Below are 24698 nucleotides of genomic sequence, written 5' to 3'. Positions count from 1 at the left end.
AGACCAGGCTGTCCTGAAACTTACAGAGATCTACCAGCCTCTGCTTCAAGTTCTGAGATTAAAGCTGTGTACCACCAAGCTCATCATGAGCCTCCAAATGGTTATGTTGTGTATGTGTATGAAACCCATTACCTTACATGCTGTTAGTGCTGTGGCTGCAGTGGTGGTTGAGGTGCTCAATGTGACACAGATTTCAATGAGATTGAGCTAGTAGATCATAGGAAGAGAACCCAGAAAGACAGTCTTGAGAGACCGTAGGATAATGAAGAGAAAGTCCTTTTCTTCATGCAAAACCCTCCTCTTGCCCCATGACAGGTCAGGCTTGGCACCCTGTGTGCGGGAGTAAGCAAGGCTGGTAATAGGATGGGGCATAGGGGTCACTCTGAGAAGAAGACTGACTGAAGATGACCATCATGATGGCCGTGCCCTTCTCATGTCCTGTCCCAATAGGAGCTGCAGGAAGCAGAAAAGTTCAGCAGAAAGGCCGCACAAGCAGCCAGAGACCTGACCCGGGCTGAAGCCGAGATCGAGCTCCTACAGCATCTTCTCAGGCAGAGAGAGGGCCAGGTCAGTGTTGGTACCCAGAGACATTCTGCAGAGAGAGGGCAGATCAGTGTTGGTACCCAGAGACACTCTGCAGAGAGAGGGCAGGTCGGTGTTGGTACCCAGAGACACTCTGCAGAGAGAGGGCAGGTCGGTGTTGGTACCCAGAGACACTCTGCAGAGAGAGGGCAGGTCGGTGTTGGTACCTAGAGACACTCTGCAGAGAGAGGGCAGGTCGGTGTTGGTACCTAGAGACACTCTGCAGAGAGAGGGCAGGTCGGTGTTGGTTCCTGGAGCCGCCCTCCTTGTGAGGTCCTGGGTGTCTAAACTAGGCCCTGTGGTGACTGCTCAGCACACGGAAGTCCGCTCGTAGGCAGCACTTTAGCTCAGCTCTGCAATGCCATGAGAACGAAAGGGTAAGGTGGTGTCCTCGTTGTAAAAAGTGCATGAAAACTGAGGGATTCTTAAGTTAAATGCTCTTCTTAGGGTAAATGCTCCTGTAACTTGGTATGTATGCTTTTTAATAGTTTCGCATTGAGATGGAGAATGCAGATGTAGGTTCAAAAGGAGCAACCTCACAGCTGCTGGAGATGGAGACGCTGAATGAGACCATGGCGAAGCAAAGAGCTGAGATCACAAGGCTTCGGGATGTACTAAACCTCACTGGGACTGGTAAAGTACTGTTGGCTTTGATTTGGGTGGTTCTGTAATTATCAAATTGAACTGCCTTCTCTGCCTTTAGAAAAAAGCACTTAACAGAAAGTGTCAGTTCCTTGCCTGATCTCGAGAGTCATGGCTTACTTGACAACTTAAAGATCTTAGAAAGCATTTGACCATGTGGTGTTAGGGGATTTGATTATAAAAAGACAACATGTAGACTGTAATTTAAAAAAAAATAATGTTTACAAATCTGTTTGTTTTCTGTGGATTACTTTATAATCGATGTACAAAAGGATGTTCTCTCAGTGTTCAGCAAAAAGTAATTACCCAAGGGCAGGCTGAAAGTCAGCTTTGGGGACATGGTAGAACCTGTTGACTCACAGTGTCTCTCTTCTGTGTTGGAAAAGAAAGGAAGTTCATGAATGCATGAACTTCATAGAATGGCTTTCCTTTACAGATAATAAAGGAGGCATTGAAAATGTTTTAGAGGAAATTGCTGAACTCCGGCATGAAGTTTCTGCTCAGAATGAGTACATCAGCAACATGACAGATCCTTTCAAAAGACAAGGCTATTGGTATTTCATACCACCACCGCCATCGTCAAAAGTAGGAATTCTGTGTTGCTAGAAGTATATACTGAATTTTCTTGAAAGTGACATTTTTCTCCTTCCCCAAATTTGTTAATAGGTGATAAAAATACTTCTCTGCTGAGACATACGTTTAGGTTCTTCAGTGTTTGTGTTATTTGAGATTTAAAAATAGAGCTATCCACAGACAGTAGTGCTTGCCTTTCTCGGCCAGTGCCATGAAGCAGATAAAGGATAAGGCGACTTAAGCCCAACAAGCTGAATGAAAATGATTATAGAAATGTGCAGAGGTGTAGACAGAGTAATGAGTACCTAGGTTTGATTTCCTTTTTAAAAAAGCCTTGGAGTGTTTACCAAAGTCTAGAGCACGTGCTAAGCTGCACTGGGGTGCTGTGATAACAGATGCATCCCTGCACTCAGAAGAACCATGCTGTGCCAGTGTGGTTACAGAACAGTGACATACTGTGACTGCAGACTTGGCCGGTGTGCTCTGGTTGCTGAGAGGTTGGTTTCAAAGATCCTTCTCATCAGGAAAGAAACCTAACTAGCTGAGGCTGTAAGGTGAGCAGTGAGCAAACGTCCATAGAGGGCTTAAGAGGGAGGAAACAGCTCGTGTGAAGAGGAAGGGTAGTGTAACCATATTGAGGAACCTGTAGTATTAACAGTTAGCTGGGAATGCAGAAACAAGAGCTGGAAAAGTAGATTGGAGCTGTGTTAGCTGCTTTTCTGCCACTGTGATAAATGAGCATAAATGAGCATACCCAGAACAACAAAAGAAAGAGTTTATTTGGGCTTGTGGTTCCAAAGGGCAGGAGTCTCTCATGTTGGGGAAGCATGGCAGCAGGAGCAGAAATCTGAAAGCACACATCTTGAACCACAAGCACAAAGCAAAGAGAGCATGCACTGGGACCCCCAGGATGTACATCTTCCAGCAAGGCCACACCTCCCAAACAGCACCACCAGCGATGGACCAAGTGTTCAAATACCAGAGCCTTATGGAGACATTCTCATTCAAACCCACACAGGCCATCCTTCTTTAAAAGGGACATTATATATGTTATGGGAAAATAAGATTACTGTTAATAGAGTCAGAGTTCAGAAAGGTATTCTAGCTGAGCATGGGGCCTAGAGTTGTAGCTAGGTGAGCTTGTGGGGCTATTTGAAACCATTCAAGTGAAAGATAGAAGAGGCCAGAGCTAGATTAGTGGCACTGGAAAAGAGATAATGTTAAAGGATGAGCTTGCTATCTGACTTTGGAAGTGAGGAATGGATCTAAGTGGGACTTAATCCAAAGCAGAGGGACTGAATGATACCTCCGAGTCAGCTGTGGAGCAGTAGCTGGAGAAGCAGCTCAGACACTGGGGTCCCTGGGCTCTGACTGTAGTCTCAACTAGAACCTACTAGCAGAATCCATCTCCCAGAAATGTTTCTGAAGGAAACAATACCCTGTGTGCAGCCAAGGCTGGAGGTCAAAAACAGGAAGTAAAAGGAAAACACTACACCTGTGCTGAGTGTGGTGGGAAACGGGGAATAGAAATACCACATTCCCAGGACAGCAAGACACTAACCTCCATATTCCTCCAGAGTGGGTGGTTTCCTTTACCTTAGCTACTGGGCCATTAAGGACAAAGCAGAGGAAGAGAAGAAGACACTAAGTGGTGAGTGCAGGTAGAAGGATGATGTGACACTAAAGGATCTGATCACTTATGGAGAATTTATTTTTATTTTTCTCTCATGGAAAATTCTTCCATAAAATAAACTCAGTTAGACAGCCAGCTTGCATTTACCACTGCAGTGCCGTGAGGATTCATATTCCCTGAGAATAGCCAAAACAGCAAGGTGGGAAATGGACGTGTTGGGTCTGGGGTCACAAAGTAATGGGGGACAGACCACCAAAGTGTGTTAAACTAGAAGCAGACTTTATTCCAGAAAAAAGAAAGGAAGGAAGGAAGGAGGGAGGGAGGGAGGAGAGAGAGAGGGAGGGAGGGAGGGAGGGAGGGAGGGAGGGAGGGAGGGAGGAAGGAAGGAAGGAAGGAAGGAAGGAAGGAAGGAAGGAAGGAAGGAAGGAAGGAAGGAAAGGAGAGAAAATAGCCGCGGGGCACAAAAGCTTATCAGTTAGATGAGACCACAGCCAGGGTTCTAGATTCTGAAGCTATGGTGAACGGGTGGATTTCAAGCCCCTTTTTATAGCAAAAGTAAGCATTAGGCATTGGATGCATGCTAGGAGTCATGTAGAACAATTATTAAAAGTTTAACTTTGGTCCAAGCAGTTGTTGGCTGTCAGGGGAAAGGGGGCTAAAAGTTAACCCCTGGCTGTTGATAGAGAAGCTGGCTGTAAGCAGAGAGCCATTGTTAGAAGTTAACCTTTAGAGCTGATGACTGTCAGCTTTTATTTTTATTTTTTTTTTTTAGGGTTACAATTTTATATTTCTATATTTCTGGACCTTTCCTTCCCCCCTTAAGTTATAACCAGAATCAAACCTTGGATTCTTCTATGTCTAAATATGAGCCAGATTATAATCCTGAATGATTTATATAAAAATAATAATTTTTTAAGCCTTTGACTTGGCCTTTTTAGCCTGTTTTGGGGGCAGGGATTATTCTGTTCTATAGCTGCTTCAAGCTGAAATGGGATTGATGGTCAGTACCCAGGAAGGCTAAAAGGCTAATCAAAGGTAAGGAGGGCATTTATGCCAGAAGACACTTTCAGAAGCATCTGATTTGACCCAGCTGCAAACAAGGAGCATTCATATCGGCTGGATTGGTCCATGTCAGCTTTTTAGCAAACCCATGGCTCACAGGTTGAAGTCAGCAGCTGATTCGTAGGTGTGCCAGTCAAGTGGAAACCTGCTGAAACAGGTACAGACTAGAGACAAGTTAAAATTTAGGAATTTAAGGGGAAATTATAATTGGAACTTTTAGGCCCAAAGTCTTAGTAATTGGAGAAAGGGAGAAGTCCCAAGACAGGAGAGGGAGAGAGACATCATCCTCAGGAATAGATAGGTAGAGGAAATTTAGGCTGGAGTCCTTTTGATCTATGAGAAATAGATTTAAGTCTTAGGACATTTTTGATCCTTTGAAGCCTGTATGAATTTTACATCATTTTTATATTTTTGAGTCCTAGCAAAAACTATGTATTTGAGTTAAAAGCATGTACATTTTTCTTCTGTCCCACAAGCCAGGTATAGATTGGACAGAGATGTCTTTGGCCTGATGAGATACATCTTCTAGGTTTACATTTAATTGTTTATCAGGTATATAAGCAGCTATTATTGAGAGCAGTCTTTTCAAATCATATTTGAAATCTGTTTGTCTCTTGATATGAAGCATATGAGTAAGGCAAACCTGCTTGTCTTTTTTATCAAGAGACATATATAATATATGTATATATATTAATATATGTATATATATTAATATATATATATATATAATATATATTAATCTGGTTGTCCAATGCTGCTAAACTGACAGAGTTATAGTTAGCCTAGCCGTCAATATTGTCGGAGATCTGAGAAAGATAAATTGTACCTGAGTGCAGACCAAGCAGCTTCTGGATCTATCAGAATATGACAGACTAGTCCATACCCAGACAGAAGTATCAGAACAGCATCAATCTTCACCTGCCAGGCCTATAAGGGGAGAGTTTTTCCTATGGAAGAGGGACATGGGGTAGACCAACCTTACTTTGTCTAGGCAAACGGGGTGCAATCGATTCTTCAGTGTCCTGTTGCTTGTCCACAGTCTGGCCGGGTCCTCATGGCAAGTGTTTCATCAGGGCATCTTGCCCAGTGGTCAGGATCGCCATAATCCAGGTAGAGAAATCGTGGTGCCCTGTAATCTTTGGAGACTTTGGGTCACTGCTAGGGTCTGGGAGTCTCTGTCTGATATAATAAGCTTTTTAGTCAACATTTTAAATGCCATATTCTGCAGATCTCTGAAGTACTTGAAGCCTGTCCAGGTATATCTGGTATATAGACAAACTTTGTTTCTATCCTGAAAACATGCAAGGAACTAAGTAAAATTTATCTCTGTAATTAATTACCTCAGTTCCATAGTCTTATAAATTTAGATATTTTTAAAAACTGTTCATAAAAAATTAAAATCTCTCAAATGTCTTCCTGCAATATCAACAATAAAGCACCCTTTTTTACTTTAAAAGGGAGAGAACATATCATAACCATAACCTGTATAAGGCAAAACCAAGCTCCAAGTGCAAACAGTCCCAAAGTTCAATATCTGGGATTCATTCACAATCCTTTTAGTTGTTTAACTTAAAGGCTTGGATCATTTCTTTGGCCCCACCCTTGGCAGCATATACATAGCCTGCCTTTCAGATTTCAGCCTGCTCCATTTCACTGTGGCTGGTGCTTCTGATGACTGTCATCTGGCCCTGGCATTTCCAAAACTGTTAGGATCCATCATTGCAAATGGACTCTCCTTTGCCATCCTCAGCTGTTCTCTACGATCCCTTCATGCCTTTAAAGCCATTATCACCTGGGCGACTCTTAAATTGCAAAGTTTAGTTGCCAGAGCAAGGTACATTCTTGTGTATAAAAGCATTGAGGTTAGCTTTAATATCTTATTTATTAAATATCTTATCAAACATATGTAGCTATCTGTTTAAATTCTCTAGAAGCTTGCAATTGAACATTTGGCAAAGACTTAGGTGTAAATCTCTAAGTTAGCTTTTGTTAACCTGAATAGCTCTTTTACTATCTATAAAATCTATATAAGGTTATAACCTTAGTAAAACTTGGCTGTCAACCAGGGGGCTGTCTATATCATGATGGGGTCACCAGCCAAGATGGAGGAAAGCCATATGGTTGCTGTTTAAAACATGTTTTTCTAAACAGTAATTACATGCACACATTTGCACAGTTGGATCCAAGTTACATACACATACAGAGTTAAAGCTAGCTTACATTCACATATATAGAGTTAAATCCAAGTCATATATGTGTTCATATATATATGTATATATCTTTTTTTTAATAAACATTTTGCACTGAAGAATCATCAGCTATTTTTAAAATGAAAACCAACCATAATTAACCTAATATGCTCAAATTTCAAATTCAGTATTTGCAGGTATAACAAACCATAACCAACATAGTTCACATCCCCTCTGGCCTTCTACAACCTTCTATATACCTTCAGTCTGTTCCTTTGATTCCTAAGATATTTTTGCTTCAGACTAATTCCTCTTTCCTTTTCTTTCTCTTTATTTTTCCAATCTCCTGCCTTCTTTCTTATTTTTGAAACATAAAAAACATTTATCAGAGTCTTTCTTGTGGTTCCCCTCAGTAGTCTAGAATATATTGTGTGGCTACAATATTTTAAACATACATATGCCATAACAAAATAACTCTAAATTTGCATCAACACTGTACCAACATAAAGCATCTGAAACTAGCAGTAGGTTTTTTTTGTTTTGTTTTCTATAATAGTTGAATCTAAGTTATAAGCATATATGCATAATTAAGTCCAGCTCATTTATATATAGATATATATATATAGAGAGAGTTACGTTTAAGTTGTGTATGTGCATGCATATATATGCATCTTAAACAGGAGTTGACTATGTATACATATGGGCCAAACCATATATATATATGCGTGTGTGTGTGTGTGTGTGTGTGTGTGTGTGTGTGTGTGCGTCCGTGTGTGTCCATGTATAGAATTTTAATTATAAGCCTTTTGTTATAAGCTTAAAGCCAAATTTTGTTATAAATTATATAGATTTAGCTCATATCTCATGAGCAATTTATTAGTCCTGAGGTAAGAGCTTATAGTATAATTTTAAAATATTATTATTTATCCTTATTATATCAGACCCAATGACCAGAAAATCCAGAGGTAAATTTTAAGTTTGGGCAGTAAATAAGAGCTGCAGCCAGTATACATTGAACATAGTTGACTCATACATTTAGAATAAGCATTTAGTAGCCACCTTTATGCATTCAAACCAGACAAAAGTTTTCTTACTTTATTTAGCTGGATTTTAGGGAGGCGGGCAGCATGCCATTTGTGCTTTCCTGATGGGGATGTTCCTGCTGCTGTTCGGCTCTGGTCTTTCCTGTGCAGCTTTGGAGCATGTGCCATTTCTGTGAGATTTAAAACATTTATTGTCCAGGAGAAGGCACCTGGCCTCATAATCTCCTTTGCCCTCCCCTGCTGGGCTCCTCATTGGTATTCGGGCAGGAGGCTGCAGCATCTGGGGTCCGGAGAGAAATGGAGGGTCCTCTTCCTGGCTGCAGGCTGCTTGCACAGACTGGAGCCAGCTCAACTGCCTTGGGGAGCCTGGACTCCTGAAGTGGAGAAAGACAGGGAAGGCTGGCAAAAACTACTGTTATGTTCTTGAAATCCTGGAAATGAGAGAACAAGACCTGAAAGGGGCCTGAGGCATAGAGGAACCTTGGCCCAGGGTAAAGGTTAATTTACTAACAATCACCACAAAGAGACTGGTGACAGGGAACATGACAAACAGAGTAGACAAGACATAAAGAAGGAAGAACACTGCGTGCAGGGACCTGGGGCTCCCAGTCCAGGCCTGAAGGGCCGCAGAGAAGCAACCAGTGGCCAGAAGAGGGGTTGAGGTGTCCTTCATCCCTGCCAGCTCAGGTGGGTCAACCCACTCTTATTGAGCTTCGGTTTTATCTAGACAACAGATACAGAAACCAGACAAAAAACTTACAGTTGGCCAAAACCAGTAGGATAAAGTTGCCAGAGACTGAGGTGCCCCCCAGAACCAGTATTGCGAGAGGTCCCAGGTTTTAGCACCAAATATAGGGTCTGGGATCATGTAATAATGGAGGACAGACCACCAAAGTCTGTTAAACCAGAAGCAGACTTTATTCTAGAAGAAAAAAAAAAAGGAAAGAAAAAAAAAAAGAAAATTACCACAGGGCACAAAAGCTTGTCAGTTAGCTGAGATCACAGCCAGGGCGCGGGATTCTGAAGCTGTGGCGAAGGGGGTGGATTTCAAGCCCCTTTTTATAGTAGAAGTAAGCATCAGGCACGGGGTGCATGCTAGGAGTCATGTAGAAACAACTATTAAAGTTAACTTTGGTCCGGGCAGTTGTTGGCTGTCAGGGGAAAGGGGGCTAAAAGTTAACCCCTGGCTGTTGATAGAGAAGCTGGCTGTAAGCAGAGAGCCATTGTTAGAAGTTAACCTTTAGAGCTGATGACTGTCAGCTTTTATTTTAATTTTTTAGGTTTACAATTTTATATTTCTATATTCCTGGACCCTTCAGATGCTATTACATAACTTCCTGAAGAGATCCCTTCCCTTTTCACAGAGAAGTTTGACATAACTCTAGCCAGTGCATATATACTCCTCTCTGCCCAGCCTTCCTGACACTGCTCTGCTAAAGAAATGTTAATAAGCTGAGCCATATATATAGACCATAGTTTATAACTGTGTAATCATTTCTTATTTCTGTGAAAAATAAGAATCATAATAAGGAAATAACAAATCCTTTCTTAGTTTGTGTGTATCTCACCTTAGCTGTGTACTTTGATATATCTAAAGGTCAGCCTTTCCATTGGTAATAGGCAGTGTGCTCTCTTGTCACTGTTTTTAGGTTTCCAGCCATAGTTCTCAGGCCACCAAGGACTCCGGTTTAGGTCTAAAGTATACAGCTTCTACTCCTCTTAGAAAACCACAGCCTGGACAGCAAGAAGAGAAGGACAACCGTGGACCTCTGCCTGCTTCAGGATACTGGGTCTATTCACCCATCAGAAATAGGTTGCATAAGTCATTTTCAAATAGAGGTAGGTCACATCACATAAGGGAAGTTGCATTTCTCTTACCTATTTAATAACCTTTTATTGTTTCCTTGAAATCTACAGATGCATTCCAAAGTCCTTTAGCTTACTCTGAGGTCCTGTGTTGGCCAATAACCTATCTTCCCATAGATTATCTGAAGGGGACTCCCACACGGGGAGGGGGGGGGTCCTTCAAGACCCCAGATTAGTCACAAACCACCCAAATACCTGTTTTCACAGAGAATCCTTTATTAAGCTGGGAAGAAAAGTTAAAGCAGCTGCTTTCTGACTCTGGCAGAAAAACAGCAGCAAATGATGTTGCAGGTGTCATTCTTTAAGGGAGAAGGGGAGGTCTGTGTTAGGATGGGCTGGGATGCAGTGGTAGAGGAGATCAAGGACGATGTGGGGGGGGAAGGGGGAGGGGCATCTGTCCAGAGGGACAATGGCCCTTAGGCAAACGGCAGTTCATAAAGGCAAAAGGGAAACTCTGTGTTAAGATGAGGTGTTTAATTTTAATTTAATTAGGTGAATCAAAGGGAGCTTTTGATTGCTGGACCTTGGTAGTCAGCCTCAGGAGGAGGAAGTGGCCACATTGACCAAATAGACCTTGGTGGCTAGCTTTAGGACTGTAATCTAAGGATTTTAGCAAGGCAGAGGGAATGGGAGAAGGGTAAGGCCTGCCGGAGCCACATGCTCCAGTGGGCTGGTTAGTGTCCCTTCATTATCTGTCTAAAGCAGTGGTTCTCAGCCTGTGGACTGCGACCCTTTGGGGGTTGAACAACTCTTTCACAGGGCTGCTTATCATGCATATCAGATAATTAATTACATTATGATTCATAACAGTAGCAAAATTACAGTTACGAACTATAATGAAATAATTTTACAGTTGGGGGTCACCACAACGTAAGGAACTGTGTTAAAGGGCGCAGCGTTAGGAAGGCTGAGAACCACTGCTCAAAAGATATTGTAGCACGCCAAGTTCCTCAAGCCCCTTTGCCTTTGTTGTTTGTTTTCAGTGCTGTGGGTTGAACACTTGGCCACCGAGCTACATCCTCAACCTCTACACCTCCATGTTTTAAGGCAATTTTTCTGTAATGCTGTCTTCCTCTTTCCTTCCCCAAACCAATTCATAGTCGGGGTTTAGTAAGACTGTGCTCCCCGTGTGGTGCCTTCCTCCACTCTCCAACTGAACAGCTCTGTGGCTGGTGCTTCTGGATCATGGGGCATTGGACCTTTTTTTTTTTTTTTTTTTTTTTTAATATCATGGCTTTATGTAGTAGCTCTACTAAGATTGTCAGAGGTTAGTCTTCCAAAGCTCTGTTCAAAGAATGAGACTTATGTGGTCAAGTCAAATCATTTTACTGCTCTGAGACTGTTGATCTGTGACATAGTAATGCTCCATTTTGATGATTTGCCAATTAAGAAAGTATTTGTTGGGATGGGGATGTGGCTCATTGTTAGTTCCACCCCTAGCAACACAAAAGCAAACCAACAGAAACTCTGTATTGGATGAGTGCTGCTGTGTGCTTGCTTTATTTAATGTCAGGTCCGCCAGCCCAGCTCCTGTCTTAAGGGGAGATAAACCTCCATACTAGAGTGCTGCATGTCACGGCAGAATCAGTTGGAGTTCTGCCTGATCTCATAACACTTCTACATATTTTCTGTAGGATGAAGCAGATATTCAAATGATTGTTGAGTACATTATTAATTAATGGATGAAGAGGCGTGAAATGCTGGCTGCTAAAAACACTGTGTATTGATCTGTTTCTCACAACTACAGTTGACCATTTTTAGAGTTTTGTTCTAAGTCTCCATTGTTTCCATTGAAGTGGTATTGTTTCTTCGTAAATCTACTTACCTAGTACACTCTCCTGTTTGTTTCACAGAAGATGCGGACAGTGGAGGAGATAGCCAGGAAGAGAGTGGACTGGATGACCAGGAGGACCCCTCATTTGTGCCTCCTCCTGGGTACATAATGTATACTGTGCTTCCTGATGGGTCTCCGGTACCCCAGGGAATGGCCTTGTATGCACCATCGCCTCCTTTGCCCAACAACAGTCAACCTCTGACCCCTGGCACTGTGGTTTATGGCCCACCTCCTGCTGGGGCCCCCATCATATGTGGACCTCCTCCCACCAACTTTGCTGTTCCCCTTGTCCCTGTGGGTGTGCAGCATTGCAACGTCCCAGAGCACCATAACCTAGTAAGTGGGAAACAACTCTATCCCCATTGTACCATAACCTAGTAAGTGGGAAACATAACTCTATCCCCATTGTACCATAACCTAGTAAGTGGGAAACATAACTCTATCCCCATTGTACCATAACCTAGTAAGTGGGAAACATAACTCTATCCCCATTGTACCATAACCTAGAAAGTGGGAAACATAACTCTATCCCCATTGTACCATAACCTAGAAAGTGGGAAACATAACTCTATCCCATTGTACCATAACCTAGTAAGTGGGAAACACAGCTCTGTCATTGTACCATAACCTAGTAAGTGAGAAACAACTCTATCCCCATTGTACCATAACCTAGTAAGTGGGAAACACAGCTCTATCCCATTGTATCATAACCTAGTAAGTGGGAAACACAAGTCTGTCCACACCACTTCCCAGTGCCTGAGACAGACAGCACATGTGATGAGTTCACAGAAATGTGGGCCTACCTCAGGAGTGAGATTATAGGATTGATGTTTACGAACCAAACATTCTCCTATTAAAATATGATTTTGAACAGGATAATAAATTCTCAAGCCCAAATCCTGGCACAGCTAGCTGTTTTCTAAAATGCTTTCAGTCTAAAAACCAACAATTTTCCTATGATTTTCTCTTGTTAACTGTGTAGGAGTGTTTATGTAATGCTATCACATACTGGTACCTATAGCTTATGCACATGTGAGTATGCTTCACATGTACATGTGTGCCCGTATATGCTGACATGTATAAAGAGCATATAGCAGGTATGGGTTGGAATTACCTCTGGGTTAACTGATGATCATACATTATTTCCATGGTTACTGTTGTATGCACATTTGAATTCCATTTTCCCATTTAATGTTAGAAATAATACCTAGTAGTTTACAATTTAAGGTTTTATTGGTTTTAATTACATGTATATGTGTGTTGGGAGAGTATACATATGAATGTGATGCCCTCAGAGGCAGAAATGGTATCAACTCTCCTGGAGCTGGAGTTACAGATAGTTGTGAGAAGCTGGTGTGGGTTCTGAGTAAGGGACCTAAGTCCTCTGAAAGAACTGTTGTATGAAAAACTTTTCCTGGGGAGACACAACACACGTATCTCCTCACCTGGTATAGGGAACCCACAACAAAGTACAGATCCCACCAAAGTCCAGCTTGGTGAACCAATGAGTGTTTATTGGGGTCACTTACAGGAATGTGGGTGAGGGGTTACTTACAGGAACAGAAATCACAGACAGTTGCATCACCAAGGCCCACCCTGGCTCACAAAAGCTGGGAACCTGGAGCACACTGTACACATGGACAGCTCACAGGTTGGAGAGTGTCCTTTCCAAGTGACTGAGTTGGGCTAAACCACTTACAGGCATCTCAGGAGTCTTTGTAGCTTAGCTCTGCTTATTCTGGCAGGGAGGGGCTTAGTAAATGTGGTCAGTTTCAGGGACTTCCTGGAGCTATTTTGAGTTGTTTACCTTCTTGCTTAAGAAGCTTCCCTGCAGTATGGAATGTTTCAATATAGGAGGAAACTGTTATACAACAGTCCCTACAAATATTTTTAAACAGCATGTTAACATCTATATAATCTTTCTTTATTTGTAGATGTAATAGGTGACTGTGTGGATTCTTAAGTGTGATTTTTATTCTTTTCTTAGGCTAGATTCTAAGGAGGGATTACTTCCTGATCTGATTGCTTTCTAACTTCTGGGTTCTAACATAATAAAACTGCATTCCAAGTCCTCTTTTGAGCTCAGAGCACTTGGAGCTTTTGTTCTTTGCTCCCTCCTCAGCCCACTGGTGTTCTTTGCTCCCTCCTCAGAACACCTGGTGTTCCCTTCTAGTAGGTCACACTTGGTCCACAGGGCCCATATGCATTTGTGTGGCTACTACAGTAATTACCCACATGTTCTGTGGCTCTGATGTACATTCAGCTTGTAACCATCTGTCTGTTAAGCATTTGCTGAGACTGCTTGGATTGCTGCTTCTACTCTCCAGAAGTGAAAGGACTGAATTGGCACAGGACACACTGAGACCTAGTTCTCAGCACAAAAGAGATCTATTTGCCCCAGAGAGACAAAGACAGGAGGCAGAGGACAAGAAAGAAGAGAAGGGGCGGGGTGCGGAATATTTGCCCTGGAGGAACAAAGGGCTGCTTCTAGATAGAGAGGAGACAGTTTATTAAGGGACAAGGGGAAACCCCCATGTTAGGATGAGATGTTTAATTTTGATTGAGCATGTTAATTAGGTGAGCCAAAAGGGGGCTTCTGATTGCTGGACTAAAATACTTTGATAGCTGGACCTTGTTAGCCTCAGGGGGAGGAAGTGGCCAAATAAGGGAACAGGCCTTGGTGGCAGCTTTAGGAATGTGATCTGATGGTTTTAGCAAGAGAGAAAGAGAAAGGTGAAGGGCAAACCTGTTAGTGCCATGCTTGCTGTGCTTGGGCCTCCTGCAGCCCTTCAAGAATACAGGGCTCAGACAGCTGCGCCAGTGTGCTTTCACACCTCCGACACTTTAGCAGCAGCTACTGCTGCTTTTGTTTTTTTTTAAGTTTTTCGAGACATGGTTTCTCTGTCTTGGAGCTTGCTCTGTAGACCAGGTTGGGCTCCAACTCGGAAATCCACCTGCCTCTGCCTCCCAAGTGCTGGGATTAAAGGCGTGCACCACCACTGCCTGGCTAGCTTTTTATTTCTTGAGATTCAGTTTACCTTATTCATTCTACAAAATGTAGGCAAAACATTCTAGGAACCTATTCCAACAATTCTCCCATGTGTGGAGAGTGAAGAGAGACTTCAATGTGTTTGTTCTGCTGGATCTGGAGCTCCAGAGACAGAGAATCTAATGCATCGTCAGACTGGTGGAAAGGTCTTGTGAAGTCTGTCTGTTTCATCTGTGCCAGGTGAAAACACTGGCTTCGATTTTTCTTTCCATACTGAAGTCTTAGAATGTCCCACTATTTTTTAGACCACTTGATCCAGTTGATTTCAGTTTTGACAGCAAAAGGGAAGAGACGCCCTCTGATGTCGTAGTAATGCATTCACTTTCTGTGGTCAGGAGAATGAAGTGTCTAGACTGGAAGACATAGTGCAGCAGCTAAAATCAAAACGGCGGGAAGAGCAGTGGCTGAAAACATCCAAGCAGCATTCTGAGAAAGAAGTAGAAGAGCTGCATCGCAATGTTGACGACCTTTTGCAAGAGAAGAAGGAATTAGAACAGGAAGTAGAAGAATTGCACAGAACAATCCAGAAACATCAACAACGACAGTAAGCATTTGCCATTCTATTTTTATAATCCAGAGGGTATGTACGATATCAGTTCTGAAGGGCACCCTCCGTCAGCACTGCTTCATGAAACATTCTGTCTTTTTAGAAATTTCTTAGATCTAAACGGCAAAATAGTAAATGTTAGCCATGTGTGGGTGGAGATCTCTAGATGTGGCAGTAGGAACTGAGAAACAATTTAATTGCAGTTAGTTTAATGCCCACATGGTGAATACCATTTAGGACAGCAAATATCTAAGATCTCCTGGTAAATAATACAAATCGGCTCTTTTTGTAGTTGTCTTTGGTGAACGGCATAACCATTCTCCATCCCAGCTACCACAGCAGAACATACAATAGGGTGTTTAAACCTTCTTTCCCCATGGCGTCTGTTTGGTTTCTTTGTCCTTCTGACCATTTTCTGTTATTTTCACTGCGTGTCCTTTTTTTTTTTTTTTTTTTTTGTCCGAGCTGAGGACCAAACCCAGGGCCTTGCACTTGCTAGGCAAGCGCTCTACCACTGAGCTAAATCCCCAACCCCATCGTTCCCTTTAATTAGTGGAATTCTAGACCACTAGAGAAGGTTCCACGCTTGCCGTCATGTGTAGACTCTTTCTCTCCAGTGTGTCAGGAAACACTGGACTCAGTCCCATCTCAGTACACAGGCAGTCGGACCCCTGCCTCCCTGTCGTCCTTCAGCCTCACACAGTGCTTGACCTGACCCACTTCTACGGTCTCCCCGCACCACTTTTCCCCACCTCCACACCTCCACATCTTCTGTCCTCTTCCTGAAATGCCTTCCCCAAGCCCTGTCTCTCTGTCCTGCCTTTCAAAACAGAGCTGGGCTGGAGAGACTGGGGAGAGGGCTCAACACTTTAAAGCACTGGTTGCTTTCTGGAGAGGATGCAGGCTTCATTCCCAGCACCCCCATAGTGCTCACAAACATCCGTAACTCCAGTTTCAGGGGATCTGACACCCTCTTTTGACCTCTGTGGACACCAGGCATGCAGTGGTGCACATACATACATACATGCAAGCAGAACATTCATACACATAAAATCTAAAAAGCAAATTAAAATAAGGTCAGGGAATCCCTTTTACATAAAGCCTTTCTTTTTTCTTCTTCTCAGGTACCCTGTAAAATTTAGGGTTAGCAACCCTTGACATAGCCCTGCTCATGCAGTGCTGTGAGCAGCCAGAGTCAGCAAGGGTAATAGCTGGACCTCCGTCTGTAGGTGCCTGCACCTAGCATAGAGTCAGTTCACATACCCTCTGTTGTCTGGTCAGTCATCTAAAACGTCTTCTGTGCTGGTCCATGGATTATGGCAGCTCCCTAGTTCATGTCATTTAATCCAGACTAGCCAAGGCTCAGGGTGGTAGGGAGGCCTGTGAGGCATGCGGAGTGAGGCATGCGGATCACTGCCATCAAGGAGTGGACAGCTGAGGGATTACAGTGCTGAGGAAAGCGAGAGCCACGCTGAGAAGAATGGGGTGGGGTTATAGCTACTTCCCAATGACAAATGCGTGTTAAGAGGACAGTGGGCAGGGCAGTAGGGGGCCACTTCTGCCACTCTTAGAGCGACGAAAGGATCATTCCAGGAGATTTGTGTCAGACCTGAGACACAAATCGGAGTTTTAAAAAGGCAAAAGTTCACCAATATAAAATATGATTAAATACCAAATAAAATTGTAAGAACATTAAAAAAAAAAAAAAAAAAGCAAAAAGTTCCCTGTATACCTTTGAGTAAAGAAAGAAGAAAACATCAGTGTGCTGGGCTTGTTTTCATGTTTTTCTGTGAAGCAGTCCATTTTCATTTAATTTTGTCATGTTAGCCTTGAGTTACTGACTTTTGTGTCCCTTTTTTTTTTTTTTTTGTCAAATCTTTTATGACTGTTTTACTCTGACATAAAGAAGTAAGTCACACAACCATGCAGTGTTAGGGGCTGCCTGACCTGGGGGCTGTCCTTGAAGACTGTCAGAGGAACTGGATATTATCATGTAGTCATTTCCTGTAGTTCTGTTTTTCAGAAAAATAATGTGGCAGCACTGTCTTGGCCAGATGTTGACAGCACAGATCCATCAGGCATTTTACATAGTGTGCATTTACTGCCAGGAATATTCCGTGTTTATAATAAGAGTATATTTTGTACTCGAGTTGAACATAACCAATTGTAGCTACCTCTCTTAGAAAGTTAGTAAATTCACATTCTATGATTATACATATGGTCTGTTTCAAATGTCTCAATATATATGTAATTTTTTAGGGACTTCATTGATGGAAATGTTGAGAATCTTATGACTGAACTAGAAATAGAAAAGTCTCTCAAACGCCATGAGGATATTGTTGATGAAGTTGCGTGCATAGAGAAGACTCTTCTGAAGCGGCGCTCGGAACTCAGGGAAGCTGACCGACTTCTGGCAGAGGCTGAGCATGAACTCTCCTGCACTAAGGAGAAGGTAAGTCCGCTGTGGTTCAGGCTAGGGCTTCTGTGGTGACACAAAACTACTGCCGCCCAGCTAAGACTGCAGGGACACACTGTCCAAGTCTGGACCCTGCCAGTCAGGAGCTGGGCGTTTGGGTAAGTAAGTCGTTTAGGTCCTCAGACTTCATACATGCTGTTCAGTAGGCAGTCAATAGCATGCTTTAAATTCCCAAAGCTGTTGAGATAGCAGCTTGTCTCTCTTCCCCATCTGAGTGTGTATGTTGGGGGTTGTTGTTTGTTTTTAATTTGGACTCTTCAACCTGTGTCTTTTTAAATGACCAGTCAGATTCTTAGAGAAGTCATACTTTTCTTCACGATGATAACAGAAGTAATGATGTTTTCAGTTCCTGGGTCATAGAGATTTCCATTCATTTAAGTACAGCCAAGTTGAAATTTAAAAAAGCAAGAAAGATTCTGAGATGTTCTTTGCTGGTAACTTACCCCTGTGGACTACTGAGTGAGTGATAATAACATTTTTTAGGCCACGCAGAAGAAAGCCAGAGAGGGAAAGTGATTTCCCGAGCCTGTGTGGTGGCTATTTACAAGTGCCGTTTCACTCAGCATCCCCAGCAGCCCTGCGAGGTGACTAAACTCGGTCTGCTCATGCAGCTCAGAAGGGCTCATAACTGCCCAGAGTCTCGCAGCTGAAGCTCTGCCTTCCCAAGAGTTCTTTAATAAAATGAGACTCTAGAGAGGAAAAAGCCCCCGGCACATGAAACACCTCAGAAACTATTTTCACTTTGCTAGTTCAACTTGAATCTATTAAGTTAATAGAAACCTACTACTTGGGAACTGAATGAATGGTTTCACTTACCTATTAAAAACAAATTCTGTGGACTGTTGTTGCAATACCACCCAAAGGTTTTTTTGTTTGGTTTTGGTTTTTAACCTGTTTTTCAGGATGTTAGATCAGGTTTTATCTTCTAGTCCACACATAGGGTGTTGGGTCCTACACAGAGGTGGGCAAAGCATGTCTCTAATTTAGGAGGCTGACGCTAACACAGTGTAAACTGTAATGAGTTTCTGGACCCTTTACATCGCTGAGGTCCATCAGCCTTTGCTGACATAGCCCCTTCCAGGAATCCTCCTTCACATGGTCTTCATTGGGAACAGGGAAGTAAGTCCTCATTTCTTTTCATTTCTCTTTGTTTGTTTGTTTTGTTTTGAGACAGGGTTTCTCTGTGTAGCCCTGGCTGTCCTGGAACTCTCTCTGTAGCCCACACTGGCCAGGAACTCACAGGGATCCGCCTGCCTCTGCCTCTGCCTCCAGAGTGCTGGGATCAAAGGTGTGCACCACCACCGCCCGGCCCTCATTTCTTCTCTTCTGAATAGTCCTTGTGCGGTGAACATTCGTCACTGTGTGGAGAAGTGGGCGTCACAACCCTGGAGAAAACCTCTCACTTGTGTTAGTTTTCGGCAGTGGCAGTGGGCACACAGTGGGGAGGAGGTGCACACAGTGGGGAGGAGGAGGAGGTGCACACAGTGGGGAGGAGGAGGAGGAGGTGCACACAGTGAGGAGGAGGAGGAGGTGCACACAGTGGGGAGGAGGAGGAGGAGGTGCACACAGTGGGAGGAGGAGGAGGAGGTGCACACAGTGGGGAGGAGGAGGAGGTGCACACAGTGGGGGGGAGGAGGAGGAGGTGCACACAGTGAGGAGGAGGAGGAGGTGCACACAGTGGGGAGGAGGAGGAGGAGGTGCACACAGTGGGGAGGAGGAGGAGGTGCACACAGTGGGGAGGAGGAGGAGGCGCACACAGTGAGGAGGAGGAGGAGGTGCACACAGTGAGGAGGAGGAGGAGGAGGTGCACACAGTGGGGAGGAGGAGAGGAGGAGGTGCACACAGTGGGGAGGAGGAGGAGGAGCACACAGTGGGGAGGAGGAGGAGGAGGTGCACACAGTGAGGAGGAGGAGGTGCACACAGTGGGGAGGAGGAGGAGGAGGTGCACACAGTGGGGAGGAGGAGGAGGAGGTGCACACAGTGAGGAGGAGGAGGAGGAGGTGCACACAGTGGGGAGGAGGAGGAGGAGCACACAGTGGGGAGGAGGAGGAGGAGGTGCACACAGTGAGGAGGAGGAGGTGCACACAGTGGGAGGAGGAGGAGGAGGTGCACACAGTGGGAGGAGGAGGAGGAGGTGCACACAGTGAGGAGGAGGAGGAGGTGCACACAGTGAGGAGGAGGAGGAGGTGCACACAGTGGGGAGGAGGAGGTGCACACAGTGAGGAGGAGGAGGTGCACACAGTGGGGAGGAGGAGGAGGTGGAGGCACACAGTGGGGAGGAGGAGGAGGAGGTGCACACAGTGAGGAGGAGGAGGAGGAGGTGCACACAGTGGGGAGGAGGAGGAGGAGGTGCACACAGTGAGGAGGAGGAGGTGCACACAGTGAGGAGGAGGAGGAGGTGCACACAGTGAGGAGGAGGAGGAGGTGCACACAGTGGGGAGGAGGAGGAGGTGCACACAGTGAGGAGGAGGAGGAGGTGCACACAGTGGGGAGGAGGAGGAGGTGCACACAGTGAGGAGGAGGAGGAGGTGCACACAGTGGGGAGGAGGAGGAGGTGCACACAGTGAGGAGGAGGAGGAGGTGCACACAGCAGGGAGGAGGAGGCGCACACAGCAGGGAGGAGGAGGAGGTGCACACAGTGGGAGGAGGAGGAGGAGGTGCACACAGTGAGGAGGAGGAGGAGGTGCACACAGCAGGGAGGAGGAGGCGCACACAGCAGGGAGGAGGAGGAGGTGCACACAGTGGGGAGGAGGAGGAGGAGGTGCACACAGTGGGGAGGAGGAGGAGGAGGTGCACACAGTGAGGAGGAGGAGGAGGTGCACACAGCAGGGAGGAGGAGGCGCACACAGCAGGGAGGAGGAGGAGGTGCACACAGTGGGGAGGAGGAGGAGGAGGTGCACACAGTGGGGAGGAGGAGGAGGTGCACACAGCAGGGAGGAGGAGGCGCACACAGCAGGGAGGAGGAGGAGGTGCACACAGTGGGAGGAGGAGGAGGAGGTGCACACAGTGGGAGGAGGAGGAGGTGCACACAGTGAGGAGGAGGAGGAGGTGCACACAGCAGGGAGGAGGAGGCGCACACAGCAGGGAGGAGGAGGCGCACACACAGCAGGGAGGAGGAGGAGGTGCACACAGTGGGAGGAGGAGGAGGTGCACACAGCAGGGAGGAGGAGGCGCACACAGCAGGGAGGAGGAGGAGGTGCACACAGTGGGGAGGAGGAGGAGGAGGTGCACACAGTGGGGAGGAGGAGGAGGTGCACACAGCAGGGAGGAGGAGGCGCACACAGCAGGGAGGAGGAGGCGCACACACAGCAGGGAGGAGGAGGAGGTGCACACAGTGGGGAGGAGGAGGAGGTGCACACAGCAGGGAGGAGGAGGCGCACACAGCAGGGAGGAGGAGGCGCACACACAGCAGGGAGGAGGTGCACACAGTGGAGCCGCTTTCTCCTCCCAGGGACTCTGGCATAGCTTGGAAAGGAGGAGGGGAGAGGAAGCAGCTAAAGGTGCCAGATATGTTTAAACCTTTCTTGGGAGACTAAAGCTCCTTCCTTCCTGAGCTCTGCCCATGGCTTTGCTAAAGAGTCAGCAGAAGTGACATGTCTACTGCTGTGGACCCTGTCAGCGAGTATACGTTCATGGACAATTCATAGACAGACATCACACACAGACACCTTTGACTTTTGAGGCTGGATATGAGTCAGTATTCAGCCAAGTACAAACTAAATCTCCTTTTAGATCCATTAAACCTCTTATTCTAGGCAGACCAAGAAACCAAGTTGATATTTAAAAAGTGTTTTTGCCAAGTCTAGCATAGGAGTATTTCCAAAGACTTGAAAGGAATTTGGTATTTGTGTTCCTTAACTATAAGTAAATCACCCATCACAAAGTGAGAGTCCATTTCAGCTGATAATGTCTGAAGTAAGAAGAAGCTATGTGGAAGATTGGAAGCTTGGTAAAATTATTGCCATTTAGTTGGCTAGATTTGATGTAATCAAATTATTTTAAATAAAAAGATATCTCCAGTCAGTCTTATCATCTTCAAACAACCTTTTCATAAATGCTTTTTGTTGACACAGATGTGGCTTTATATAGTTCCTTTCACAGTGCTTATACCATTTACGATGGTGTTTTTCTGGTCTAATACTGGAACATCTGTGTGCTGCTACACTGTCATTTTAAAGACTAGACAGTATTCTGTTTTAATACACTGTCACTTCATCTTTTGTTGAGATTTACATTTAAAAATGCTAGTTACATTTACATTTAAAAATGCTAGTTACATTTAAAAATGCTAGTTACATTTTTACATAGTAATTATTTGCTTCTGGACAATTTTCTAAGTATTAGAGAGTCACAGCAAAGGAATGTTTTCAGGTTTTTCTCTTTTTATCTTGTTTTCTGAGAGTTGTACCAGTTAATACTGTGAATAACTGTGGTGAGTACTGTAGCAAATTGTTTTTAATGATAGTTTCTCTTCTAGACAAAGAATGCTGTTGAAAAGTTTGCTGATGCTGAAAGAAATCTATTACAAGCCGAGTCAGATGCTGAGGCGTTAGAAAAGAGAGCCCAAGAGACTGCGCTCAACCTCGTGAAAGCTGAGCAGCAGCTGAGGTGGGTGGGCCCGGGCCCTGAGGGCTGAGGTGCACAGAGTAATGGTTGATGCATGCTAAGCCTGAAGGACCGGGGCATAAATATTCCGTTGTAGATTGCTCCAGGCTGATGCAGAGGACTTGGAGCAGCACAAAATCAAACAAGAAGAAATCTTGAAAGAAATAAACAGAGTTATAGCAGCCAAAGATGCAGATTTCCAGTGTCTGAGCCAGAAGAAGGAGAAACTGACAGAAGAGTAAGTAAAGGGCCCTGGGGGCTGTGCTGGGGGGCTGCAGCAGCTGTGGGCATCGGGCTCCTTTCGAGGCTGCTCAAGTGCTGCCCTGCTTTGTAGGCTCCAGAGTCTGCAGACAGACATTGAGACAGCAGAACACAGTGAGGATCACCACCTCCAGGTCCTTAAAGAGTCTGAGACTCTCCTTCAGGCCAAGAGAGCTGAACTGGAAACACTGAAAAGCCAGGTATGGCTAGACCCTCGGAAAAGACTGTTTAAGATGTATTTCTTCTTGAGGGTTGCTGGATAAGGTTTATTTGATTGTAGAAAAGATGGAAAAGTATTAAGAATGTGTACATCCTGGAGTCACACTTCCCGGCTCTCCCCTTTCAGGTGACAAGCCAGCAGCAGGAGCTGGCTGTCCTAGACACTCAGTTGGGGCATGGAAGGGAAGAGCTGCTCCTACTCCAGGACAGCCTGGTCCAGGCAAAAGCTGACCTCCAGGAAGCCCTGACACTGGGCGAGACAGAAGTCGCTGAGAAGTGCAGTCACATCAGGGTATGTTGGGCAGTAGGCTTTCTTAGAAGTCCTCGGAAGTGCTGTAAGTTTATTTTGAAGTTTTTCCCTGGTTCTTCCCAAATGGACATAGAAATGCCTCCTCTATAGCACTGTTTGGGTGTGTGTTAATGTGTTGGTGATGAGGCAATCAGGTAGCATCTGTATATACTCTGGGTTCTCTTGCTTCTTGGCTTTCTCGTGTCTTTCCTGTCCAGGAGTGCCCTTATCCCAGTCACAGGCTACATCCCATTCTGCCTGTTTCTCATAGCTCAGCCACATGCAACCTCCCGGTTTTTTTCAGTTGCTCTTAAGGAGTTTCTTTCTCATGCATCTGATAGCAGCTGCTTGTCTACTGAGCATCTCAGTCTGTGATTATGTCTGTGCTCCTAGCCTTCTGCCCTGACAGTCCTGTGACTCGGAGCAGCCTTTGTTTGGGGTAAATGGCACAAACACATTTGCATGAACATGTTACTTTTTTTTCTATCACACAGTAGATATTAGTGCAAAATATAGTGCTGTTCTTGGTACCAAAGGCAAAAATTGCTATAAACTAAATTACAAATTAGATATGAGATAAAATAATAACAGAACTGACTCCTGTGAAAAGAATGCCAATTCTTAATTTCACAGAGGGGCTTTTATTTAAACACAGGAAGTAAAATCACTTCTGGAAGAACTGAGTTTTCAGAAAGGAGAACTGAATGTCCACATCAGTGAAAAGAAGACTCAGCTCGCACTTATAAAGCAGGAGATGGAGAAAGAGGAAGAAAATCTTCAGGTAGTTTTACAGCAGCTGTCAAAACATAAGACTGGTGAGTTTAAAGAGCAAGTCTCAAAGTGTGAGGCTGGGGACAGCTGACTGCAGGCCACAGAAAAGCACAGCTGGCCAGAGTCACATCTTCTGGATTGTATAAGCTCACTGATAAGCAAGAGGAGCAAGTTATAAAAGAAACATTAGTTTGTTAAGGTTGATTTAAAGCAAAATAACCATATTGGTGGCAGATTAGCATATGCCGATGGAAGGAAGGACTCGTAGAGCTGATGAAGTGTAACTGAGACAGTTTTTAAGACTTGTAAAACCAATTTTGTGGGGTATTTGATCACACATGAAACCCAAAGCTGTGTTAATAAAGTCAGCCTTGGATCAGTTGACAAGAATTAGCCATAGAGAGTACAGAGGACCCAGGAAGATGGATAGAAAGACACATAGGAAGGAGTAGAGAGGGACTTGAGTTTCACGGTATTTTTTGTTTGGGACGTCTGAAGAGAGGCTTTCTTGCTGGATCTCTGGCCAAAAAGGAGAGTCAGTTGGTTGCTTCTCAGCCTCTCTTAGCTAGCAGGTTTTCATCCCAATATCTGACTCCAGGGTCTTTATTGGTAAATAGAACAGTAGAGACTTAGTTAAAAACTACATTTGGCTGCCTCGGTTGAGCTGGTGCTGGCGGGACTGGAAATCCTGCCAGGCCTCAGGGCTGCAGGGCCACAGACGGTAGTTAAAATCTCAGTAGATTTGGGTGCTGCCACTAAGCTGACAAAAAACAACAAACTCAATTTATGTTGAGTATACACATACCTTTTTGTGTATGGACCACAGCAAGATTTCTAATTACAAAACTGGGAGGAAAAGGCTTATGTTTAATATTTAATGACATGTAAAAATAGAATGAAAAATGTAGGTGAATGGTGACTGTGGAATATAGCCCAGTTATTTATTTATTTATTTATGTTTCCATCATGTTTTATTTTATGTGAGTATAGTGTAGTCACATGTGTGTGCATGCCTATGTGTGTACACAGCCCAGAGGAGGACATCTGGGTCACTCTC

At 44.5% G+C, this 24698-nt stretch overlaps 1 protein-coding gene across 15 annotated transcripts in view; it reads left to right on the top strand.

The window, feature by feature from the left end:
• Cntrl (centriolin) overlaps positions 1–24698 on the top strand; it is an 88546-nt gene that overhangs the window by 46257 nt on the left and 17591 nt on the right. For 14 of the 15 annotated variants that reach the window (XR_005091297.1, XM_037204495.1, XM_028886089.2 and 11 more), the window contains 12 exons: positions 451–567; positions 1071–1215; positions 1661–1809; positions 9374–9563; positions 11444–11760; positions 14809–15017; positions 17280–17472; positions 21974–22104; positions 22199–22339; positions 22436–22562; positions 22709–22873; positions 23526–23685. Coding sequence is in view for 14 of the 15 variants with exons in the window: in XM_037204495.1 (XP_037060390.1) it covers positions 451–567; positions 1071–1215; positions 1661–1809; positions 9374–9563; positions 11444–11760; positions 14809–15017; positions 17280–17472; positions 21974–22104; positions 22199–22339; positions 22436–22562; positions 22709–22873; positions 23526–23685 (2044 nt within the window). In the remaining variant the exon portion in view is untranslated. The remainder of the gene's footprint in view (positions 1–450; positions 568–1070; positions 1216–1660; positions 1810–9373; positions 9564–11443; positions 11761–14808; positions 15018–17279; positions 17473–21973; positions 22105–22198; positions 22340–22435; positions 22563–22708; positions 22874–23525; positions 23686–24698) is intronic. The other variant, XM_037204498.1, reaches the window with a different exon arrangement.

This window comes from Peromyscus leucopus, chromosome 4 (assembly GCF_004664715.2).
Source record: "Peromyscus leucopus breed LL Stock chromosome 4, UCI_PerLeu_2.1, whole genome shotgun sequence".
Taxonomy (NCBI): Eukaryota; Metazoa; Chordata; class Mammalia; order Rodentia; family Cricetidae; genus Peromyscus; species Peromyscus leucopus.
The sequence above is the reverse complement of the archived record's forward strand: the minus strand, read 5'-3'. Positions and strand labels throughout refer to the sequence as shown.